Here is a 22181-nt window from a genome sequence, read left to right as displayed (position 1 = left end):
GAAGAGATGTTTTCATGAATGTCCTCCGTATAGCATTATATTATATTACAGCTCAACAGGACCGCGCGTGGCTAAAATGGAATAGAAAACAAAAACAAGAAGTGCAAAAAGCCCACATCATATCTGCAAGAAGACATGTAGTGTCGTAGGTAACACACATCCCTCAGAAATGAGCAATGCAGTTATGAGCAGTGATACCAGTTTGTTAATCCGTTTTGACAGGTACATTGTGTGTTGGATATCGTTGCAGGTAAAAGATACTACGCCTTCCGTCTCCTCTCCTCTGAAAGTCTGTCTAGAAGAAGGAAGCTGTGTGTTTATGGGGTGTACAGGTGCCTTTATTTGCCGGCAACAGGGGGAGCAGCACTCCTAATTCCCACCCCGAGCACCATTAACACTGTGCTCACAAGGATTTGGTAACTGCTATGTGAGAACCCAGGTTTTCCTGCAGGTAATATAGGAGGTGCAGTTCATAATGTTCTCCTGACTCAGGAACCCGAATACTGTGACGCTCCTGAGGATAGATCTGTAAGAGAGGAAAGCACTTTACTAGTATATAACAAAACAGAGGAAATGGAGACATAATATATCATATATCAAAATGGAGAAGCGTGATGGTATTTTAATCCAGGGCTTGACAAATTTGCTTGGAATCTAGGAGCCAGCTAAAAAAGTTAGGAGCCAGGTCGGTAACAGCGATCCGGACCTGTCCCTGGCCTGACGTGGAGACAAGTGAGGGGAAGATAGCGCAGCCCCCCCCCCCCCCCTCACCTGTCTCCAAGTCATTGCCCTTAGCTCTTAGAGGGACATTTTATTTATTTATTTCAAATGACAATTTTCTTTTTAAATTGCATTTTAGTGTAAATATGAGATCTGAGGTCTCTCTGACCCCAGATCTCATATTTAAAGAGGAAGTAAACCCTGATGAGTTTACTTCCTCTTTCATTCCCTGGAAAGGTAAAGCATAATGGACTACTATGCATCGCATAGTAGTCCATTATGTGTCACTTACCTGACACAGGAGCCAGCGAAGTCACCGCTGTCCCCTGTAGTCCGGCACATCCATCTTCTCGGTGGGGTCTCGCTGCTCCGCCGCTGTCATTCGGCGGAGCCGCAATGACGTCACTCCCTCGCATGCGCACGGGAGCCGACACGCGCAGCATATCGCCGTTGATGATGCCGCGCTCAGTGCGCCTGCGCGCCGCTGTCTACGGCGCATGCGCCGTAGACAGCAGTGCCTGTCTTTCAGCAAATATCTCCTAAACCGTGTAGGTTTAGGAGATATTTCTTGGACCTACAGGTAAGCCTTAATCTAGGCTTACCTGTAGGTCAAAGTGTGTTGTAAGGGTTTAAAACCACTTTAAGAGGACCTGTCATGCTTTTTTCTATGACAAGGGATTTTTACATTCTTTGTAATAGGAATAAAAGTGACACAATTTTTTTTTAAAAAGAACAGTGAAAAAAAATAAAAATAAAAGTTAAAGTAAGAAAATAAAAATAATTTTAAACGCGCCCTGTCCCGCCCGCATATGAAAGTGGTGTTCAAACCACACATGTGAGGTATCCCCGTGATCGGTAGAGCGAGAGCAATAATTATAGCCTTAGACCTCCTCTGTAACTCAAAACATACAACCTGTAGAATTTTTTAAACGTCGCCTATGGAGATTTTAAAGGGTAAAAGTTTGTCGCCATTCCATGAGTGGGCAAAATTTTGAAGCGTGACATGTTGGATATCAATTTACTCGGCGCAACATTATCTTTCACAATATAAAAAAAAATTGGGCTAACTTTACTGTTGTCTTATTTTTTATTAAATACATTCTTTTTCCCCAAAAAAGTGCGCTTGTAAGTCCGCTGCGCAAATACGGTGTGACAGACAGTTTTGCAACGACCACCATTTTATTCTCTAGAGCAGGGATATGCAATTAGCGGACCTCCAGCTGTTGCAGAACTACAATTCCCATGAGGCATAGCAAGACTCTTAGAGCCACAAGCATGACACCCAAAGGCAGAGGCATGATGGGACTTGTAGTTTAGCAACAGCTGGAGGTCCGCTAATTACATATCCCTGCTCTAGGGTGTTAGAATAAAAAATATATATAATGTTTAGGGCAATAAAAAAACAGACAGGGGAAGCACCATTAGCATTGCTGGCTGTCATACCAACGGCCACCACAAGAGGGCGCCAGATTCCAGAAGGACTCATAGGACCGCAGAAGGCCTCAAAGCCGCGGCCTCAATTACCGGCCGCCGGCGGAACGGCCCGACGCGATCACGCCGGGGGGGGGTCCACGGAGACAGGATACCCCCAGCTGTGCTGCCCCAGGCACCAGGTCGCTAATTCTAGGCGCAAATGCGACCCGGCGCCCGAGTTTTGTCGAGCCCCGTTTTAACCACTTGCTCATTGGGCACATATAGCCTCTTCCTGCCCAGGGCAATTTTCAGCTTTTGGCGCTGTCACCTTTTGAATGACAATTGTGCGGTCATGCTACACTGTACCCATATAACATTTTTATCATTTTTTGCATACAAATAGAGATTTTTTTGGTGATATTTAATCACCACTGGGTTTTTTATTTTTTTGCAAAACAAATAAAAGACGGGAAAATTTTGCAAACAGGTTATTTTTCTCCTTCATTGATATGTGCTAATGAGGCTGCACTAATGATTGGCCACTGATTGGCAGCACTTACCCCCCTGGGGGGCAGGGGATCCCAGCAGGGAGCAGGAACGGCTGAATTCATAACATGTTACATATTCAGGGTTTAACATGTTATAAAAAGTTATGCTTTAAAGGTAAAAAAAAACCTTCATGCTGTGGCCACTAAAATGCAGTGAAGAGGAAGTGGGGGGGTGGGCCCAATCCCGCTGTGTAAGTCTATGGAGAGCGCCTCCATAAACACACAGGTCAGGAGCACGCAGACCACGTTTTTCCCCTATAGTGAGATTCTGGCTATGGTAGACATAAAAAGAAGAGGAGGAGGAGCCAAGGACTAGCATACTCACGAACGTATTGTCCGTTGAAACCCAAGATTGGGCTGCAAAACTACTTTCTAAGTCCGCCGGACTTTACGCTGAAAAAGTCAGCTGAAGCCCACACACGATCGGATTGTCCGGTGAAATGCGGTCCGGCAGACTAAGTCCGCCGGACAATTTGATCGCGTGTACGCGGCATTACATGTTTGTTATTTTCATTTAGAAAAAAAAAAGTGACTTTAGTAACACTAACATTTCAGATTGGTCACATTTAAATTAAGCAACACAAATCTGATGCACACTGATAAATATGGTCCTTCAAATGACATATTCTGTGCTGACAGCCCAGAAGTGGTCAGACCACCGCTCTAGAACATCCTTAACTTCTTCACAACCGCGCTATAGCCGAGTAACGGCTACAGCACGGTCGCACATTTCCAGGAGGGCGTCTATTGACGTCCTCCCGGGATCACACTTCCCGTGTGCCCTCTGCGGCAAGCATCGGCAGGGATCAGTGACAAGCTGATCACAGAGGGATCATCTACACCGATAATCAGGGCACTGATCATCAGTGTCCTAATGATTAGTGCCGCCCCAACAGTGTCCATCAGTGCTGCCAATCAAAGCCTATCAGTGCTGTTCAGCAAAGGAAAAAAAAAGTACCAATTTACAAAATTTTATAACAGTAACTAGAAAAAACTTTTTGTTTTTAAAATGTAAAATTAGTTTTCTGTTTGTTTAGCAAAAAAAAAACCCAGTATTGATTAAATACCACCAAAAGAAACCTCTGTTTCACATAAAACAATAAGGCCACTTTCACACTAAGGTGCTTTACAGGCGTTTTAGTGCTAAAAATAGCGCCTGCAAAACGCATTTCCCGTCACTCCATTGTAAAAGCCTGAGTGCTTTCACGCTGGAGCGGTGTGCTTGCAGGACGCGAGATCACTTTGGCAGCGGCGCTACATGGGCGGTAGAAAATGGAATAAGGACGGCTGCACTCCAAAATAATGCCTTTATTGAATAAATCTTAATCCATACATCAATCAGAGACACAGGTCCAGGTAAAAATTGACTCGTTTCGCACCGTTAAAGACGCTTAATCATAGCTACATGGGCGGTATTAACCCCTTCTTTTAAAGGGGGTTAAAAGTGCCCGGCTAAAACGGCAGTAGAGCGCCGCTTTACCGCCGATGCTCTCCCCGCCCCCAGTGGGAAAGTAGCCTAAAAATTATATTTGGGTACAGTGTAGCATGATCGTGCAATTCTGAAAGTGTGACAGCGCTGAAAGCTGAAAATTGGCCTGGGCAGGAAGGGGGTGAAAGTGCCCGGTAGGTAAGTGGTTAATAATTTGCAATACGTCAGAGCTACTATAGTTCTCGAAACGCTGCACCGTATTGGTAATGATGGTTATAACATCCACCAAACTTGCTTTCTTCAGCACAAGCCAGAACACTCACCTGTAAGTCATACGGTTTCCCGCTGCGCACCAAAAAGCTAAGCAGGATGCTCGTGTGAGCAAAGTGCACATTTTCATCCAGGAGACCATGCAAGAGGAGCAGACGACTTGGGCTGTAAGACATTATTAAAATACACTATTTATACAATCCCATTCTGCGTAGCAATCTGTCAGTAATATACACAGACTCCCAAATCAGTAATACATGAAATATAAAGCATCAAAAAAGAAAAAAAAAAAATGAATTAAGATGGAAAATCTTTCAAAAATAAACATTATGCTGTATTTTCAGCTATTTTTTTTTTTTGCAAAAGACTTACTCTGAGGGGAACTTCTCAGCCTGCATCGCCACAGAGCCCAGGTAATAACCATGCTCATTTTGGTCAGGGTGGCCCATATACCGCTCTGTATATCCCGTGTCGTAAAAGATCCAAAGCGTCACTGGAGCTCCAGCAATGGCCACCTGAGATGCAAAGGAAAGACATCATTAAAAGGAGAAGTTCACAAGTTAAAATTGTAAAATAAATAAATGCACATATTTGTGCAAGTAAAAAAAATGTGCATGTATTTTTTTTTTTTTTTTTTACTAGGAGCCTGCAAGGCACTGCATCGGAGATCAGCAGATCATAAATGCAATGTCTCTTGCAGACTACCAGTATAAGCTGTCTGCTCATACCTCGCACAGACAGGCAGCTACACTCTGACAGGAAGCATCAATGAACTGCCTAGAGCGCTCAATAGCTCCCTTGTAGTTCATTGAAAACTACAAGCCGACAGGGGAAAAAGGCTGCCGGGACTTGTAGTTCTCCCATTCACAGGGCTCTGCGAATGAATGATGCAATTGGGAGGGCAGAGCCCTGCAGGGCCACATTTTTTAACCACTTGAGATCCGCGCTATAGCCGAATGACGGCTACAGCGCGGATCTCCTTTTCTGGGACTACGTCTATTGACGTTGTCCCGTGAACGAGCGGCCTACGCGCTCTGTGATCGGCAAGTCAATGAGACTCGCCTGATCACCGATCCGTGCAAGGGGTCGATCCCGACCCCTTATCACGTGATCAGCTGTCAGCCAATGACAGCTGATCATGTGATATAACGGAGCCGGTAATCGGCTATTATTCCTCCTCGCGCTGTCAGAAAAAAAAAAAGCCGATCACCGGCGGCCGTGATCGGGACATCAGTCCCGATCACGGCCAGCCCTGCTAGTGCCCACCTGCCCCCTGCCAGTGCCCACCTGCCCCCTGCCAGTGCCACATTAATAAAAAGTAAGTGCCCCCGTCAGTGCCACCCAGCAGTGCCCATAGTGCCACCCAGCAGTGCCCACAGTGCAACCCAGCAGTGCCCACAGTGCAACCCAGCAGTGCCCACAATCTGTCTCAACAAAGGTGCTGCACCCCAGTGCCACATATCCGTGCCCATCAGTGTCATCTACCAGTGCCCAGCAGTGCTGCCCATCAGTGCCCAGCAGTGCCACCTATCAGAGCCACCTATCAGTGCCCATCAGTCCCATCTATCCATGCCACCCATCCGTGCCACCCATTCGTGCCACCTTATCTGTGCCCATCAGTGCCCATCAGTGCCGCCTTATCTGTGCCTATTAGTGCCGCCTTAACGATGCCTATCAGTGCCCACCAGTGCAGCCTATCAGTGCCCACCAATGCAGCCCATCAGTGCCCACCAGTGCAGCCTATCAGTGCCGCCTCATCAGCGCACTTCAATGAAGGAGAAAAATGACCTGTTTGCAAAATTTTATAACAAACTATTAAACATGATTTTTTATTTTTTTTGCATCTTTTTTTGTTTGTTTAGCAAAAAATAAAACTCCCAGCTGTAATTAAATACCAACAAAAGAAAGCTCTATTTGTGGGAAAAAAAATGATAAAAATTTCATTTGGGTACAGTGTTGTATGCCCGCGCAATTGTCATTCAAAGTGCATCAGCGCTGAAAGCTGAAAATTGGTCTGGGACTGAGGGGGGTTTAAGTGCCCAGTAAGCAAGTGGTTAAAGTGTGACAGCGGATACAAGGAGAAAATCCCCCGCTTTATGATACAACGGGAATTGGGAGGGGTGTTGCTGCAACAGTAACACGTTACACCCAAGAAACTATTAGATAAGCACCTGAACGACCGCAACTTACAGGGATATACAATGTAATACTGACATATAATCACACACATAGGTTGGACTTGATGGACTTGTGTCTTTTTTCAACCTCACCTACTATGTTACAAAAGGTGAACCTATCCCTTAAATCGGCGGCCCCCAACCTTTTTGGAACAGGAGGCTGGTTTCACAGCAGCCAATTTCCCCAGGGACAGAGGGGGGAAGGGTTTGGGGATATACACGAAATCTGTACTTAGCACCCCTTTATAGCACAGTCCTCCCTTTGTGAAGGAATCTAATGTACATATTGATAATCAGAAAATGTCTATTTGCTTAGGTGTATACATGTTTTTATGCAACTCCTTACTTATTATGTAGTATACAGATTGTCTCTCTGTTTGGAATTAAAGATGGTGGGTACCCCCTGCTTCCCACGCGTTAGAAGAATGCATATGAGATAACAGAACCAACTTCAACCAAACTTCAAGCATCAAGTTTCTCCATTTCTCTTGTATTTTAACCAATAAGATGTACCTATTAGACTGACATAGCAATGACGTATCTTTCTGTATAAAATATTAACACCGCCCAGAAATAAATCAGAAGTTAGAAGTAACCGAGCTGAACGTGTCTCAGAGAGTATTTACTTCTAATGTGCATGCACATTTATACTTTTTAATTAGAAACAGCAGCAGATAACCTTGAACTAGATTGTAGTTCTTATCCATTTCAATTGGCGCCCAACGTGGGGCTCCAACCGAAGGGAGACCGCATTCCAGGACTGAACAGCTGGCCAAATCAGAGAAGGGGGTTAAGCGCACAGCCCTAAGAGTACGGTAAGCATATTTATTCTTACCACTGTACGACTTCTCTGATTGGGCCGGTTGATTTTGTCTCTCGTTGGCTCCTTTAGATTGTTCAAAGAGGCAGGTAACTTATTTCTCGCCTGGGGCTGTTTCATATCCATTTCACCTTTATAGGAGTGTCCTCAGTTTCCCCTTCACATCACAGCCCCACTTTATAGTGCAGTTTCGTTTACATTATTCTAACAGGGACGGCTCTGTAATAGGGGCACTGTGATGTAAAGAGGACTGCACTGTAAGGATTACAGTGCTCCTTTACAGTGCAGTCCCCTTTATATGACAGTGCTCCTAGCAATCACACCCTCCTCCATCACAGTGCCCCTGCAGTCCACCCCCACCCCCCCCCTTTCCTCCCTAACATGGCACTTCCCCATTCTCTAATGTCTGCCGCTCCTGCACAGGACTCCTACCTTTGGCAGGGCAGAGGCTGTGATCAGTCCGAATATCCTCTCCTGGCTCCCCCACCCACCTAACAATGTCATCCTATTAGCAGGGCAGAGGGCGGGAGGAGCTCTCCATTCCTTTCTGCAGCTCCTCCTACTCCCTGCCCTGCTGATTGGATGGCATTGTCAGTCGGGTGGGTGGAAGAACTGGGAGAGGAAAAACAGGCATTGCCTCACAGCAGGAGGTAAGCGCAAACTGCAGTCTGTGATAGCCCTGTGCGGACCGCGGTTGACACTCATCTCCTGCTGTGCGGCCTCGTCATGAGCACTCCGCAGAACAGCACTGGTCAGCCGCCTAGGGGTTGGGGCACTGCTTTAAATGACTTACAATAGGTAGATAAAAAAACATTACAGATGCATATTAGGGGTTATAAAATGCAAAGCCACAACAAGAAAAAAACAAAACAAAACAAATTCTAGAGAAACAAATGCTAGCAATAAATGGCTAAATAAAGACATGTATCAACAAAAATACAAATGAATATTATTCAAATACAGAGATACAGTTAGTTGTCACTATGGCACAAAGCAAAACATTCAGAGATATTTACTTTAAATATGTCAGGTCGCTGGATCAAGGCCATAAGGGAGAGGTAACCTCCATAAGACCAGCCATGGATTCCAACTCTATCGAGGTCTATGAAGCTGTGCTTAGCAGCCAGATACTGCAGCCCCTCCACCTGATCTTCTATCTCCACTTGGCCCTAGAAATACCAATAATTGAAGGGAAAAGTGTGAATAAGAATGAGATAGAAGGTGAAGAGGAAATAAATGTAGCTGGAAATGTTCAATTCTAAAAACACATGCTGCATTTAAAACTCCACCAGAGATCATGGGCAGGTGCAAAGCTGTACCATAGAGAGACTAGACAGAACTTATAAGATAAAATCAATAAATGAAAAAACTCTGCGCAGCCCCCCCAAGGAGTACCATTCCTACAAATAACAAAATCATCGCAACACAATTCTCCACATTCACTAAATGTTGCTACAAAGCACTAAAATGTGTTCTCACATTAACCAGTTGCTGACCGCAATACCACATATATATATATATATATATATATATACATATACATATACACACACTTTGCAGTTTGTAAGGGGTTTACCAGGGTTATAGCTAAAGATATCAACCGTAACCCCCGGTACTGGCAGAAAGTAAATACATTTTTTTTTAAAGGCAGATTAACATTTTTTTTATCTTTTGCTTTTAAAAAGGTAAAGAAGAGATTTGGGGTCTCTTTGACCACAGATCTTACCATAAAGAGGACCTGTCATCCTTATTTCTATTACAAGGGATACATTCCTTGTAACAGAAAAAAAAAGTGTATAAAAATAATTTACAGTGCCCCTATATTTTTGCGCTTGCACGCAGTAGCGTATGCATGCGTAAACGGTGCTCGCACCTCACAAGTGAGGCATCGCCGAGAATGTTAGAGCAAGAACAATAATTCTAGCGCCAGACCTCCTCTGTAACTCTAAACAGGTAAGCTATAAGACCCCTTTCACGCCAAGGGCGTTTTGCAGGCGCTATATCATTAGAAATAGCGCCTGCAATCCGCCCTAAAACAGCTGCACCATTGTCCGTAGTGTGAAAGCCCGTGGGCTTTCACACTGCAGCGGTGCGCTGGCAAGACGTCAGGAAAAGTCCTGCCAGCAGCTTCTTTGGAGCGGTGAGTTTACTGCTCCTCCACCGCTGCTCCCCTTTGAAATCAATGGGGCAGCGCTGTAATACCGCTGGCAAAAGGCCGCTATTGCGGCGTATTGCCGGCGGTTTTAACCCTTTCTCGGCCGCTAGCGGAGGTAAAAGCGCCCCGCTAGCGGCCGAAATGCGCCGCAAATCCGACGGTAAAACACCACTAAAAATAGTGGCGTTTTACCGCCGACGCTATGGGCGGCGTGGTGTGAAAGGGGTCCAAAGGTATTTAAAGCGTCGCCTATGATGATTTTTTTAAGTACCGTAGTGTGTCACCATTTTAACGAGTGTGCGCTATTTTAAAGTTTGACATATTAGGTATGTCTTTACTTAGCGTAACATCATCTACCACATTATACAAAAAAAAAATTGGTTTTTTTTTTTATTCATTCGCAAAAAAATTGCATTTTCAAAACTGCTGTGAAAATATGTGACACAAACAATCATGGTTTTATTACCTAGGGGGGAAAAAAAAAAAGTAAATTTGGGGGTTCTAAGTAAGGTTGAGCTCAGGCGTGTTCGCATACGCCACGTGCAGAGCCCGCCAGGAAGTCGGCGCAGTGCTGCGTTAATCACAGGCAGTGAGACATTTCCTGATCTCTGCAGCCACGCATCGGGGCAATATCTCACTGCCTGTGATTAGCGCAGCGCTGTGCCGACTTCCTGGCGGGCTCTGCACGTGGCGTATGCGAACACGCCTGAGCTCATCCTTAGTTCTAAGTAGTTTTCTAGTAAAAAAAAATACTGATTTAAACTTGTAAACAAAAAGTGCCATAAAAAGCCTGGTTCGGCATGTGGTTAAACACAAAAATCAACTTATCAACTGCTGCGCTACATTAATATAATCTTAATCATCAATATCACAAAAAATATATATATATGTATATATATATATATATATATATATATAATAAATGAATCGTAATTTCAATATAATATGTATGTAGAATATAATCTGTATAAGATAAATTTGCAAAACTCATACAGACTTAAACCCGGGCACTTGCCTCATTTTTAAAAAGTAGTTAAATTATATAGTTGCCTACTTCATTTTAACAGACCGGTAATTAAATTTATAGAAAAGTATGGAAATTGTCTGTTTTTTGTCATTCACATATGTGCCCAGACGTACACTTGAAAAGAAGAAAGCCCTTCCAACTCCACCTCCCCACCCCCCCTTCTTACCATCTTGTACTTAAATGCGCCTTCAAACTTCAAACCACGGTGACAAGAACCACGATTATCAAGGACTACAACTACATAACCAAGAGAAGCGAGGGTATTCAGCCGGAAATACTTCACTCCCTTAAATCGATTGTTAACTAGTTGAACCTGGGGAAAATATAAGGAAAAATAGCATTCTATGAGATTACATCTACTGCTCTTGTACATTGAGACTCCCTTTTCCTTCATGTCATTCGTCCACCTATCCGCCTCAGCCAACCAGAGGAGGCCTTATATTAATTCATAAAATACGAGGCTTCCTGTGAATGGCAGAGCAGTGCTCCGTCCGACTTTGTTCCAGGAGTGGGACAGGAAGTCCCCGTACCGCTGCCGGAACACAGCGTTGTATACTGAATGTAGCTCATGCTCCATACAGTTTATACAGCAGCTGCATGCGTTAGTGAAGGAAGTTATTTTAAATGATCACCTTGTAAAACAACCAATTCAGTTTAAAATACAAATGAAAGGCAAAACACTTGTGTATAGACATAAAACATTATAAATACCTTTTTTTCACATTCCCTGTTCTCAGCTGCATAAGAGCTGGGGGAGGAGAAGCAGCAGCAGCAGCACACTGAGCTTCCCAGTAAATGGCTTTGCTGTGGGGGCGTGTTAGGACAAGTCTGATCATTGGCGGAGAGTACACCGAGTTCCCAGCATAGCTAAAGAACTGACCACTGAATGCTCCCTGCCTGCTTAGTGTGGTCAGTTTTTAATAGGAAAGCAGAGGGACTGGCAGGAACACCAAGAATTTCACTCAGAGGAAGCAATACAAAGCAAACTGGAGACTCTCTAGTATAAGTACATTGGACAGCAGGTACATATCAGGAATATGATGTTTTGGGTTAACAAATGCTTTAAAGGATATGTAAACTTCTTTTTTTTTTTTTAAAACAAACATGTCATACTTACCTCCTCTGTGCAGTTGGTTTTGCACAGAGTGCCCCAATCCTCCTCTTCTGGGGTCCATCAGCTGCGCTCTTGGTTCCTCCTCTTCTTGAGTGCCCCAACGGAGATGTGCCCTCCCTCGGGGCACCCATGCGGACGTGCTCCCATGTCCTGGTGCTGCGTCCATTGACACAGACAGCGGGGCTCGGCTCCACCCCTGGCTCCTGCGTCATTGGATTTGATTGACAGCATCAGGACCCAAGAAACCGGCGGGAGCTCAAACAATTTCCATGATTTAAAGTTATTGAAAAAGAACTACTGTTTTCAGCGCCTTAGAGTCACTGGTAGTACTAAATGTGATCAGGTGTATCACTCAAAGAAGATATTACAAAGTCTTACCTGTGGTCCTCCATAAATGTAAAGGACAGTAGGGTATTTCTTCCCTGGCTGTAGCTGATGAGGCCGATACATCATGCCATAAATAGTAAATCCTGTCCGACTGGGGAAAGAGAACATTTCTGGGGCCACATACCCAGGGACAGCTCCTGAGTAAAAAAAGAAAAAAAAAAAAAAAAAAAAGAAGAAGAAAAAAAAAAGGTAAACGAGGTGTAAACGTTCAGGAAACAGGAACTGTGCTTTACGGCTACAATTGTTAGATACTTGACAAAACCAACATTACTGGTGTTTGTTTGCAGGATCTTTCAGCTGGGATCTATTATTGCAGTTAATAAACCATTCTCCCTATGATCAAAGACAGGAAATATTTAGGCATCTTACCGGGTGACTCCAGAAGAGTGGCCCAAAATTCCTTGTCCCTCTGGGAGGGATCGGGCCCAGTGCCTTTTATTTTAAAAAGATGTACTGCATGTGGAAGGGTTTGGCTGCTGAAGCGGCTGATGAACATATCGCAGTGCTGCATGGAAGATAAACACAAGGCCATATTGGTCCAGGTTACATACATCTTAAATACAATGTTGTAGGGATGAACATTTTGTTCATATATGCAGAAAAACAAAACAAAAAGTGCTATAAACAAATCTAACGACGAATCGCTGAATACAATAACCAAGCTCTACTGCCGGTGATGCTAATCCAAGGCTGAAAAAAGATGATCGTGGCTGGGGTGTGCAGTTCCTCAATACAATAGATACGAGTCAGAAACATTGAAAATCTTTACTGGCTACACAAGTACATTCAGTAAAACAATGCTAACACGATCCGGCCGCTGTGGCCTTAGGCTCCATGCACACTGAAGCTCAAAAAAGCTTTTTCTGGACGCCAGATTGCTGACAGTAAACTCTGGTTGAAAAACTTGCTTTTAACAGCGTTTTGTACTAGCGTTTATTAGCGTTAACGTTTATGGGCGTTTTCAATAAAAATACACAGAGGACACTCCAAAAATCTCACAGTGCATTCCAAACTCCCACAATGCATTGAAAAAAATAGAATGCCGAACACTAAAAGCCAGCAGCTACAAATACTGCAGCGCGCTCGCGATGTCGGCACCCGAAGCCGATCTCTCAATCGTCTCTCGGGTGCTGGTGCTGCCGCCGCCATCTTGGGTATGGGAATCAGGAAGTGGAGCCTTTCGGCTTCATTTCCCGGTTCCCTACTGCGCATGCGCGAGTCACGCTGCGCAATAAGGATGGTCCCCGCTGTCTCTGGGATCCGTGTGTTTCCCAGCAGGCAGCGGGGGGACTTTCGGAAAGGGGCGTAGATTCTGCGGAAAGGGGCGTACCTTCTGCAGAATCTACGCCGGAAGTGAGTGCAGATACCTGTACTGTACAGGTACCTGCACCCCCCTCCCCCCTGAAAGGTGCCAATTGTGGCGCCGGAGGGGGGGGAGGGTTCCAATGAGCGGAAAGGTCCACTTTAGGGTGGACCTCCGCTTTAAAGCTAAAAAACGCCCATGTGTGCATGGACACATAGGCTAACATAGAGTGGAATTTATGGGCTTTAAAAAACAAAAACAAAAAAAACGCCCAAACTCCAATAAACTGCAGTTTATAAGCTCCAGTGTGCATGGAGCCTTACTCATAGCATGATCTCCTGTCAATGTTATCCTATCAGCAGTATTATGTACATCTCTGCAATACATGCATATTTACCTATGTTTTATCCCTTTAACCACTTTCAGACCGGACCATTTTGCTGGTCAATGACCAGAGGTCTTTTTACAATTTGGCACTGCGCTGCTTTAACTGGTAATTGCGCGGTCATGCAATGTTGTACCCAAACAAAATTTGCGTCCTTTTCTTCCCACAAATAGAGCTTTCTTTTGATGGTATTTGATTGCCTCTACGATTTTTATTTTTTGCGATATAAACGTAAAAAAAACGCAAATTTTGAAAAAAAATTATATTTTCTAATTTTTGTTATTAGAAAAATCCAATAAACTCAATTTTAGTCATACATTTAGGCCAAAATGTATTCAGCCACATGTCTTTGGTAAAAAAAAAGTCAATAACTGTATATTTATTGGTTTGCGCAAAAGTTGTCACATCTACAAACTAAGGTACGTTTTCTGGAATTTACGCAGCTTTTAGTTTACGACTGCCTATCTCATTTCTTGAGGTGCTAAAATGACAGGGCAGTACAAAACCCCCCCAAATGACCCCATTTTGGAAAGTAGACCCCCTAAGGAAATTGATAAGTGGCATGTTGAGCCCATTGAATATTTTATTTTTTTGCCTCAAGCGATTGAATAATGACAAAAAAAAATTTATATATTTTTTTTACACAAAGTTGTCACTAAATGATATATTGCTCACACATGCTATGGGCATATGTGAAATGACACCCCAAAATAAATTCTGCTGCTTCTCCTGAGTACGGGGATACCACATATGTGGGACTTTTTGGGAGCCTAGCCGCGTACGGGGCCCCAAAAACCAAGCACCGCCATCAAGCTTTCTAAGGGCGTAAATTTTTGATTTCACTTCTCACTACCTATTACAGTTTTGAAGGCCATAAAATGCCAAGATGGCACAAAACCCCCACAAATGACCCCATTTTAGAAAGTAGACACCCCAAGCTATTTGCTGAGAGGCATGTTGAGTCCATGGAATATTTTATATTTTGCCACAAGTTGCGGGAAAATTACAAACTTTTTTTTTTTTTTTACACAAAGTTGTCACTAAATGATATATTGCTCACGCATGCCATGGGCATATGTGAAATGACACCCCAAAATAAATTCTGCTGCTTCTCCTGAGTACGGGGATACCACATATGTGGGACTTTTTGGGAGCCTAGCCGCGTACGGGGCCCCGAAAACCAAGCACCGCCTTCAGGCTTTCTAAGGGCGTTACAGTTTTGAAGGCCATAAAATGCCAAGATGGCACAAACCCCCCCCCAAATGACCCCATTTTGGAAAGTAGACACCCCTAAATTTAGGGGTACACTAGTGAGACTAGGTAATAAATGGCGGGTGCCCTGAAACTATAAAAAAATAACTAACCAACCAGCGTCACCTGTAACAGTTATATGGTGATCACTGGTGAAAGGGTTTACTAGGGGGCAATCAGGGGGCTTTATGCGGTAGTATATGGGGGTCCCTGGCGCTATAAAAAGCTGCGGCGAACCTAAATGCCTACCTGCCTAACTAGCGTCACCTGTGACACTAATACAGTGATCAGAAAAACGATCGCTTATTAGGCTGGGTTCACACTGGAGCGATGCGGGAACGCCACGAATCGGCGGCGGGTTCCCGCATCGCATGCCTCACGGCGGCAGTTCACACTGCCCTATGCGAACTGCTGGGAGTGTCAGTGAAATGTTAATGACACCCCCAGATCAGTTCGCATATCGCATTGCGATCTGCAAACTCGGATCGCATGGTGTGAACACCCATGCGATCCGATTCTGCTGCGGACCAAAAAAAGGGTCCCGTGCGAATTTGCGGCGGGTGCGGCGAATGGCTGAACTCGAATCGCACAGAGATCGGATGTGATTTGCACTGCAATTGGTGTCACTGTGACTGGGGGGGGGGGGGGTGATCGGGGGGTAAAGGGGGGGTGTGAGTGTGCCTGGCATGTTCTACTGTGAAGTGTCCTGTTGGTGCAACTCACCGATCCTCTCTCCTCGGTGCCGGAACGAAAAATACCGACACGGAGGAGAGATTACATCACTTCATCTCCTGTGTTTACATTACAGGAGAGGAAGTGATGCAATGCTTCACTTCCATTCGTCAGGAGCGATCGCGAGGGGGTGGCCATGAATGAATGGCCGCCCCCTCATCCCGGATCGCTCCTGCACGGATACCGACCGCCGCTGGCACCGGGGGGGGGGGGGGGGGGGCCCGATCGGGCCCCCCACCCGCGGGAAGGCAGGGACGTACATGTACGCCCATATGCCTGCCCGTGCCATTCTGTCGACGTACATCGTCGTGCGGCGGTCGGCAAGTGGTTAAACATGCTGCATATACAGATAAATAACAGTTGATGTTCCAGAAATATAGTAAGCCCCTACCTTCCTCTTTGACAGCACAGTGTATTTTTGGCTCTAAATTGTTAAGCATGGGGTGTCAGCCCTGCCTACTTCAGTTATGATGCATTACAAAGAACACAAACCTCTCCACCAAAACCCTTGCTTGCACACAGGCAGAGCACAAGAAGTTTACAACTTACAACATGTGTGCCCAAATCAACAGGTAATATTTGCACTTATTGAACAGATATAAAAAAATAAAAAAAAACATTCAATGGTATGTTTAAAAAAACCAAAAAGGGAGAGAATAAGGGAAGTGCATTGTTTGGTTTTACATACAATTTAATGAAGCATCTTACCTTACTAACACAACAGGAATGGGAATAGCCCAGGTCTGTGAGTCTTGTCACCTCTCCAGGAGTCTCATAGCTGGTAACATACAAATGGTGTTCTAGGGGGGTGTCTTTTGTAGCCTCAAAATAGACCAACTTATTGATCTCATCCACCCGAATCTAAATAGATAAGCAAAGTTATTGTGAATCCCAAGTAATGAAATATAGCTAGACAATATACAGTGGACATTTACAAGGGATGCAACAGGTGCATCCAAGGACTAGAAATGGTAATTTAATCATTAAATCAGGGATTAAAAAACGTATGCAAAAGGTTTGCAAATATGCTACAAATACAGCTAATGCAGGTAAAAATAGGATTTTTATAACGGCTTACCTGCAAAATCCTTTTCTTGGAGTACATCATGGGACACAGAACACCATAGTAATAACTATATGGGTTATATAGGCACCTTTAGGTGACTGGACACTGGTATAACCAAAAAGGAAACAAGAAGTGCCCCTCCCTATATACCCCTTCCCATACCGGGAGTATCTCAGTTTTTGTAGCAAAGCAATATATATTCATATTCCAATAAGAGGGGAGGGTCCTCTGTGTCCCATGATGTACTCCAAGAAAAGGATTTTACAGGTAAGCCGCTATAAAAATCCTAATTTCCTTTATTGTACATCATGGGATACAGAGCACCATATTGATCACTAGGGGTGCAACGGATCGTTACCGATCTGTGATCCGAACGGGTCGCCCCGTTCGGATCGGCACAAGCCGCGATCCGCAGTCTCAGCCTTAGGAAAGGCCGCGGCTTCGGCCTAGTTCTGAAGTGGCGACCATCTTGGTGCACCCATCGGCGTTTACAATGTGATCGCTCCGTCAAATGATGGAGCGATCACTTGTAAACAAACGGGCGTCATGATGACGCCGGGTTCTCTCTCCCCTCTGTGTACAGATCTGTACAGTGGAGGGGAGAGATCAGATGGCAGGAGCGCTGTGGGCTGCATCTGTAAGCATGTAGGACATTTCAAAATGCAGTGCACCACGCTAACAGTTACATATGATTTAAAGCGGACACTGTTTCATATATTTTTGTTAGGCCTGAAAGGTGCGTGGCAGAAGCCCACACCAGTGTGAAAGGGCCCTTAAAGTGGAACTTCAGTCATTTTTTCATCTTTCCATCTATTAAATCTTCTGGCCTTGTTGTTTCTTTAACTTTGGATAGTAAAACATTTTTTTCTGCCAGTAAATACCTTAGACAGCCCACTTCCTGTTTCTTGTCTGGTAAAAAGCCTAGGCTTTTGACATCATGCACAGCTCTCTCTCATTCTAGTGAGAGTTTGCCAGGAAGGGAGGGGGGGATGAGTCATAAGAGGGCCAATGAGAGCTGCAGAGCTGGAGCTGTGTCTCTGTGTAAATCGAGGAAGTGAAAAGGCAGCAGCTTTGGCTGCCCACAGTTAAAATAGATGCAGCCACTCTCAGTGGAGGGAGATTTCTGCAGCATATTTGTCAAGTCCAGAATCACAGTATATATAAAATAATATGCAAAGTGGTTGGAGGGAAGCTTCACAATGGCAAAGATGTTTTTATTACAGATTACGTGAGCAGACTGCAGTTCCTCTTTAAAGTTGCTTTCTATGTATAATTTGTGATAAGGGTCATGGTTATGACAAGAAACTTACAGTGGACCCGTGTCTGCCAAGAACCTCCCATTCTCCGCTGGTCACCGCCACCTCCTCCTTTATGGGGCACCTAAAGTCACCTGTAAGTATCAGAGAGTGGTAAGTTATGATTAAGACTGTATACTGAACTTACAACAAAAGAACAGCACTCTAGGCAGATATCTCAAAGCATCCCCCTCTGCTAACGAAAACAGGTGCTGGCTCTGCATGTAGGAATGGATCTAAGAAAAGACTGGACGGCCGCACTCTGTTGACACTTTTATTGAAGACGGTTTAAAAAAATCTTCTGGTACAAAGACACCAGAGGCACGGGATCAACGAAAAGCTGACATGTTTCACACCACTGTGGGGTGCTTAGTCATAGCTATGCTTAGTCACAGCTATGCTTAGTCACAGCCCATAGTGGTGTAAAACGTGTCAGCTTTTCATTGATTCATTGATCCTGTGCCTCTGACATCTTTGTACCAGAAGAATTTTTTTTAACGGTCTTCAATAAAGGTGTCAACAGAGTGCGGCCATCCAGTCTTTTCTGCAATTCATATATACTGAACCTATAGAAAATTATTTTTAGTGCCCAAACATCAACAACTAGAAACAACGGGCCTTAAAGTGGTGTTGCACGGAAAAAAAAATTAATTCAAATTTCAAAAAAAAAAAAAAAAGTAAAATTTGGAAATGTTTTTATTTTTTTTAACTCGCCTCTGTTGCTAGGGGGTCCCTCGTAGTCTGCCTCCTTCAGTGCCTGGGCTAGTGACATCACTTCCCCTCGGCGCAAGAAGGGTTCAGCTCTGCCCCCTCCCTCCTGTTAGTCATCTGGGACCTGTCACGTGTCCCAGATGACTGCATGCGCAGTGGGTGCCCAGCTGTGAAGCCACAGCTGGGTGCCCACAGTTGCAAAGCCGGCGCCGCCGAGCGGAGGGGGGGGGGGGGGGAGATGGGGGCTTCGATCTGCATCGCTGGACCCTGGAACAGGTAAGTGTCCGATTATTAAAAGTCAGCAGCTGCAGTATTTGTAGTTGCTGACTTCAAAAAAAATTTTTAATGGAAACTCCTCATTAATATTGAGCACATCAGCTGGGAGATCTGCCTCTTTCCATACTGCTATCAACCCTCCAATCATATCCTCCACCGATACAGAAAAAGTAAAATCTGAATATTGCGAGGGAGCATCATAAAGGGAATGTTTAGTGGTTCAATGTATGCTTTTTTTATTCATTTTCGGGCTATTTTTTTTTCTCTTATAATTGAAAAGATATTAGTCCTTGATTTTTTTATTCTTTTATTCAGCAAGCAGGAGGAATTTTATGCTTCTTTTTCACATACTATACAGTTTCTGGTTACCAAAGTGGTCTAAAAAGCATGCGGCTTCAGCTGAAGGAGTCAAGACATGTGACTTATCCTTTTATATGGATGGCTAAGGGTCACTATACACATTACATTCGGAACTCAACAATCTATGTACAATCAACCTTAGATCTACTAAAACTATGTAATACGAGGACCTACCTAATCTATCCAATCAGGCAGGACCTTGGACTACATAGTTATTGGTGGATCTTAAGGGGATTCAGCAATCAGATTGTAACATGTGTAGTGAACTTTAGTCCCAAGTTTCACTGAGACTCCAGGAAAGGAGATAACGATGTGCCATCTCTTTAGTTAACCCACGGTGCTCACGGATGTCATGATTTTATTGTTTATTTGCAAAACAATAAAAACAGATACAAATCATCAGTTTAAAACTTAATAAAAAGAAGTCCAATGTGTCATAATTCAAATTCAACAGGCACGAGAGAGGCTCCTTTCATGTCCTGATGTCAGGCATTATTAAAAGCAATGCCAAGCCAGGCTGAACTGATATAATTTATACTGTATATATACACACTCATCGGACACTTTATTAGATCCACCTTACTAGTACTGGGTTGGACCCCCTTTTGCCTTTATTCTTCGTGACATAGATCGAACCATGTGTTGGAAACATTCCTCAGAGATTTTGCTCCATAGTGACATGATGGCATCACACAATTGCTGCAGATTTTGTGGCTGCACATCCATGATGCGAATCTTCCATCACATCCCAAAGGTGCTCTATTGGATGAGATCTGGTGAGTGTGGAGGCCATTGGAGGACAGGGACCTCATTGTCCTGTGGTGAGATGATTGGAGCTTTGTGATATGGTGAATTATCCTGCTGGAAGGAGCCATCAGAAGATGGGGACACTGTAGTCATGAAGGGATGGACATGGTCAGCAACAATACTCAGGTAGGTCGTGGTGTTTAAGCGATGCTCAATTGGTACTAAGGGGCCCAAAGTGTGCCAAGAAAATACCCCCAACACCATTACACCACCACCACCAGTCTGAACCATTGATACAAGGCAGGATGGATCCATGCTTTCATGTTGTTTACGCCACATTCTGACCCTACCATCTGAATGTCACAGCTAAAAATCGAGACTCATCAGACCAGGCAACATTTTTCCAATCTTCTATTGTCCAATTTTGGTGATCCTGTGCGAATTGAAGCCTCAGTTTCCTGTTCTTAGCTGACAGAAGTGGCACCCAGTGTGGTTTTCTGCTGCTGTAGCCCATTTGCTTCTAAGTTTGATGTGTTGTGCGTTCAGAGATGGTATTCTGCATACATTGTGTTGGAAGGCAACATGGCTTAATATCATATTTATGGCGTTTTACTGCCTGGTTGATACAGCCATTTGGCCTAAGCTGGAATTTGTCGTCTTGGAATGCCAGTACAGCAGGTTTATCCAGCAGGGCTATACAACTGAAGAATGCATATCAGAATCTTCATCTGGAAGAAAGGAGTTGCTGATATCCCCTGGCAGGGGAGTAGAGCTTGGCTTCAAACCACCTGGTGTAACGACGATTGAAGTGCCTGATTACCATTACTGCAAACAAAACTTCAAAGATCAGCCTTACGTAAAGTATAATTTATGTTCTTTTGTTTTATATGCTCTGTAATATTCTTTTTAGTGTTTTATGTTAGCATTTCTACTTCCTTGTTAAAGCGGAGTACCGCCTAAAAAAAAAAAATTAAAGTCAGCAGCTACAAATACTGCAGCTGCTGACTTTTAAAATAAGGACACTTACCCGTCCAGGGCGCCCACAATATCCTCACCCGAAGCCGACCCATCCCTCAGCTCCGGGTGGAGGCACCGGCATTGCTAGTAAGGGAAATCGGGAATAGTGAAATCAGGAAGTGAAGCCTAGCAGCTGCCCAGCCTGATTCCCTGCTGCACATGCGCGAGTCGCGATGCACGTTCTGAGTAGTCCCTGCTGTCTTCTGGGACCCTGCGTGTCTCCCAGAAGGGGCCAGACATGGCGTAGAAGGCTGCGGATACTACGGCTATCTTTCGCCAGAAGTGGGAGCAAATACCTTTGTTAGACAGGTATCTGCTCCCCCTTCCCCCCTCAAAAGGTGCCAAACGTGACACTGGAGGGGGGGGGGGGGGGAGGAATCCAGACAGCCGAAGTTCCATTTTTGGGTGGAACTCCGCTTTAAATAAATAAGACCCTTGCTTATTTAAGCAGTGTGTTTATTTTATAGCAATGATCAATGTAACAATGTCACTGGTCCCCAAAAGTGTCATTTGGGGTCAGATTTGTCTGTCGCAGTCCCACAGAAAAATAAATCACAGATCACCGATATTACTAGCAAAAACAATAAAAGATATAAAAGTCCCAAAATCTATCCCATAGTTTGTTGATGTGATAACTTGCGCAAGCCTATTGCGATTTTTTTACCAAAAGTATGTAGAAGAATATATATCGGCCTAAACTGATGAATATATATATATATATATATATATATATATATATATATATATATATATATATATATATATATATATATATTTTTAAATATGTATTATAGCAAAAAGTTTTTTTAAAATTGATGCTCTTTGTTTATAGCGGAAAAAATAAAACCAGAGGTGATCAAATACCACCAAAAGAAAGCTCTATTTGTTGGGGGGGGGGGGGTAAGACGTAAATTTTGTCTGGGTATAGCATCGCACAACCGCGCAATTGTCAGTTAAGCGATGCAGGGCTGTATTGCA

General features: G+C 44.1%; 1 protein-coding gene across 4 annotated transcripts in view; it reads right to left on the bottom strand.

The window, feature by feature from the left end:
• Positions 1 to 316: 316 nt before the first annotated feature.
• LOC143958217 (dipeptidyl peptidase 8-like) overlaps positions 317 to 22181 on the bottom strand; it is a 62411-nt gene continuing 40546 nt past the window's right edge. For all 4 annotated transcript variants that reach the window (XM_077467709.1, XM_077467708.1, XM_077467711.1 and 1 more), the window contains exons 12-20: positions 18108 to 18187; positions 16440 to 16592; positions 12430 to 12565; positions 12052 to 12197; positions 10726 to 10872; positions 8394 to 8546; positions 4753 to 4895; positions 4434 to 4545; positions 317 to 526 (exon numbers count right to left, since the gene is read on the bottom strand). In XM_077467709.1, the coding sequence (XP_077323835.1) occupies positions 404 to 526; positions 4434 to 4545; positions 4753 to 4895; positions 8394 to 8546; positions 10726 to 10872; positions 12052 to 12197; positions 12430 to 12565; positions 16440 to 16592; positions 18108 to 18187 (1193 nt within the window). In that variant the 3' untranslated portion in view covers positions 317 to 403. The remainder of the gene's footprint in view (positions 527 to 4433; positions 4546 to 4752; positions 4896 to 8393; positions 8547 to 10725; positions 10873 to 12051; positions 12198 to 12429; positions 12566 to 16439; positions 16593 to 18107; positions 18188 to 22181) is intronic.

The sequence above is a fragment of the Lithobates pipiens genome, unplaced genomic scaffold (assembly GCF_037356315.1).
Source record: "Lithobates pipiens isolate NorthernLeopardFrog02 unplaced genomic scaffold, aLitPip1_a1.2 Scaffold_6, whole genome shotgun sequence".
Lineage (NCBI taxonomy): Eukaryota > Metazoa > Chordata > Amphibia > Anura > Ranidae > Lithobates > Lithobates pipiens.
Note: the sequence above shows the minus strand (reverse complement) of the source record. Positions and strands in the feature narration are given on the sequence as shown.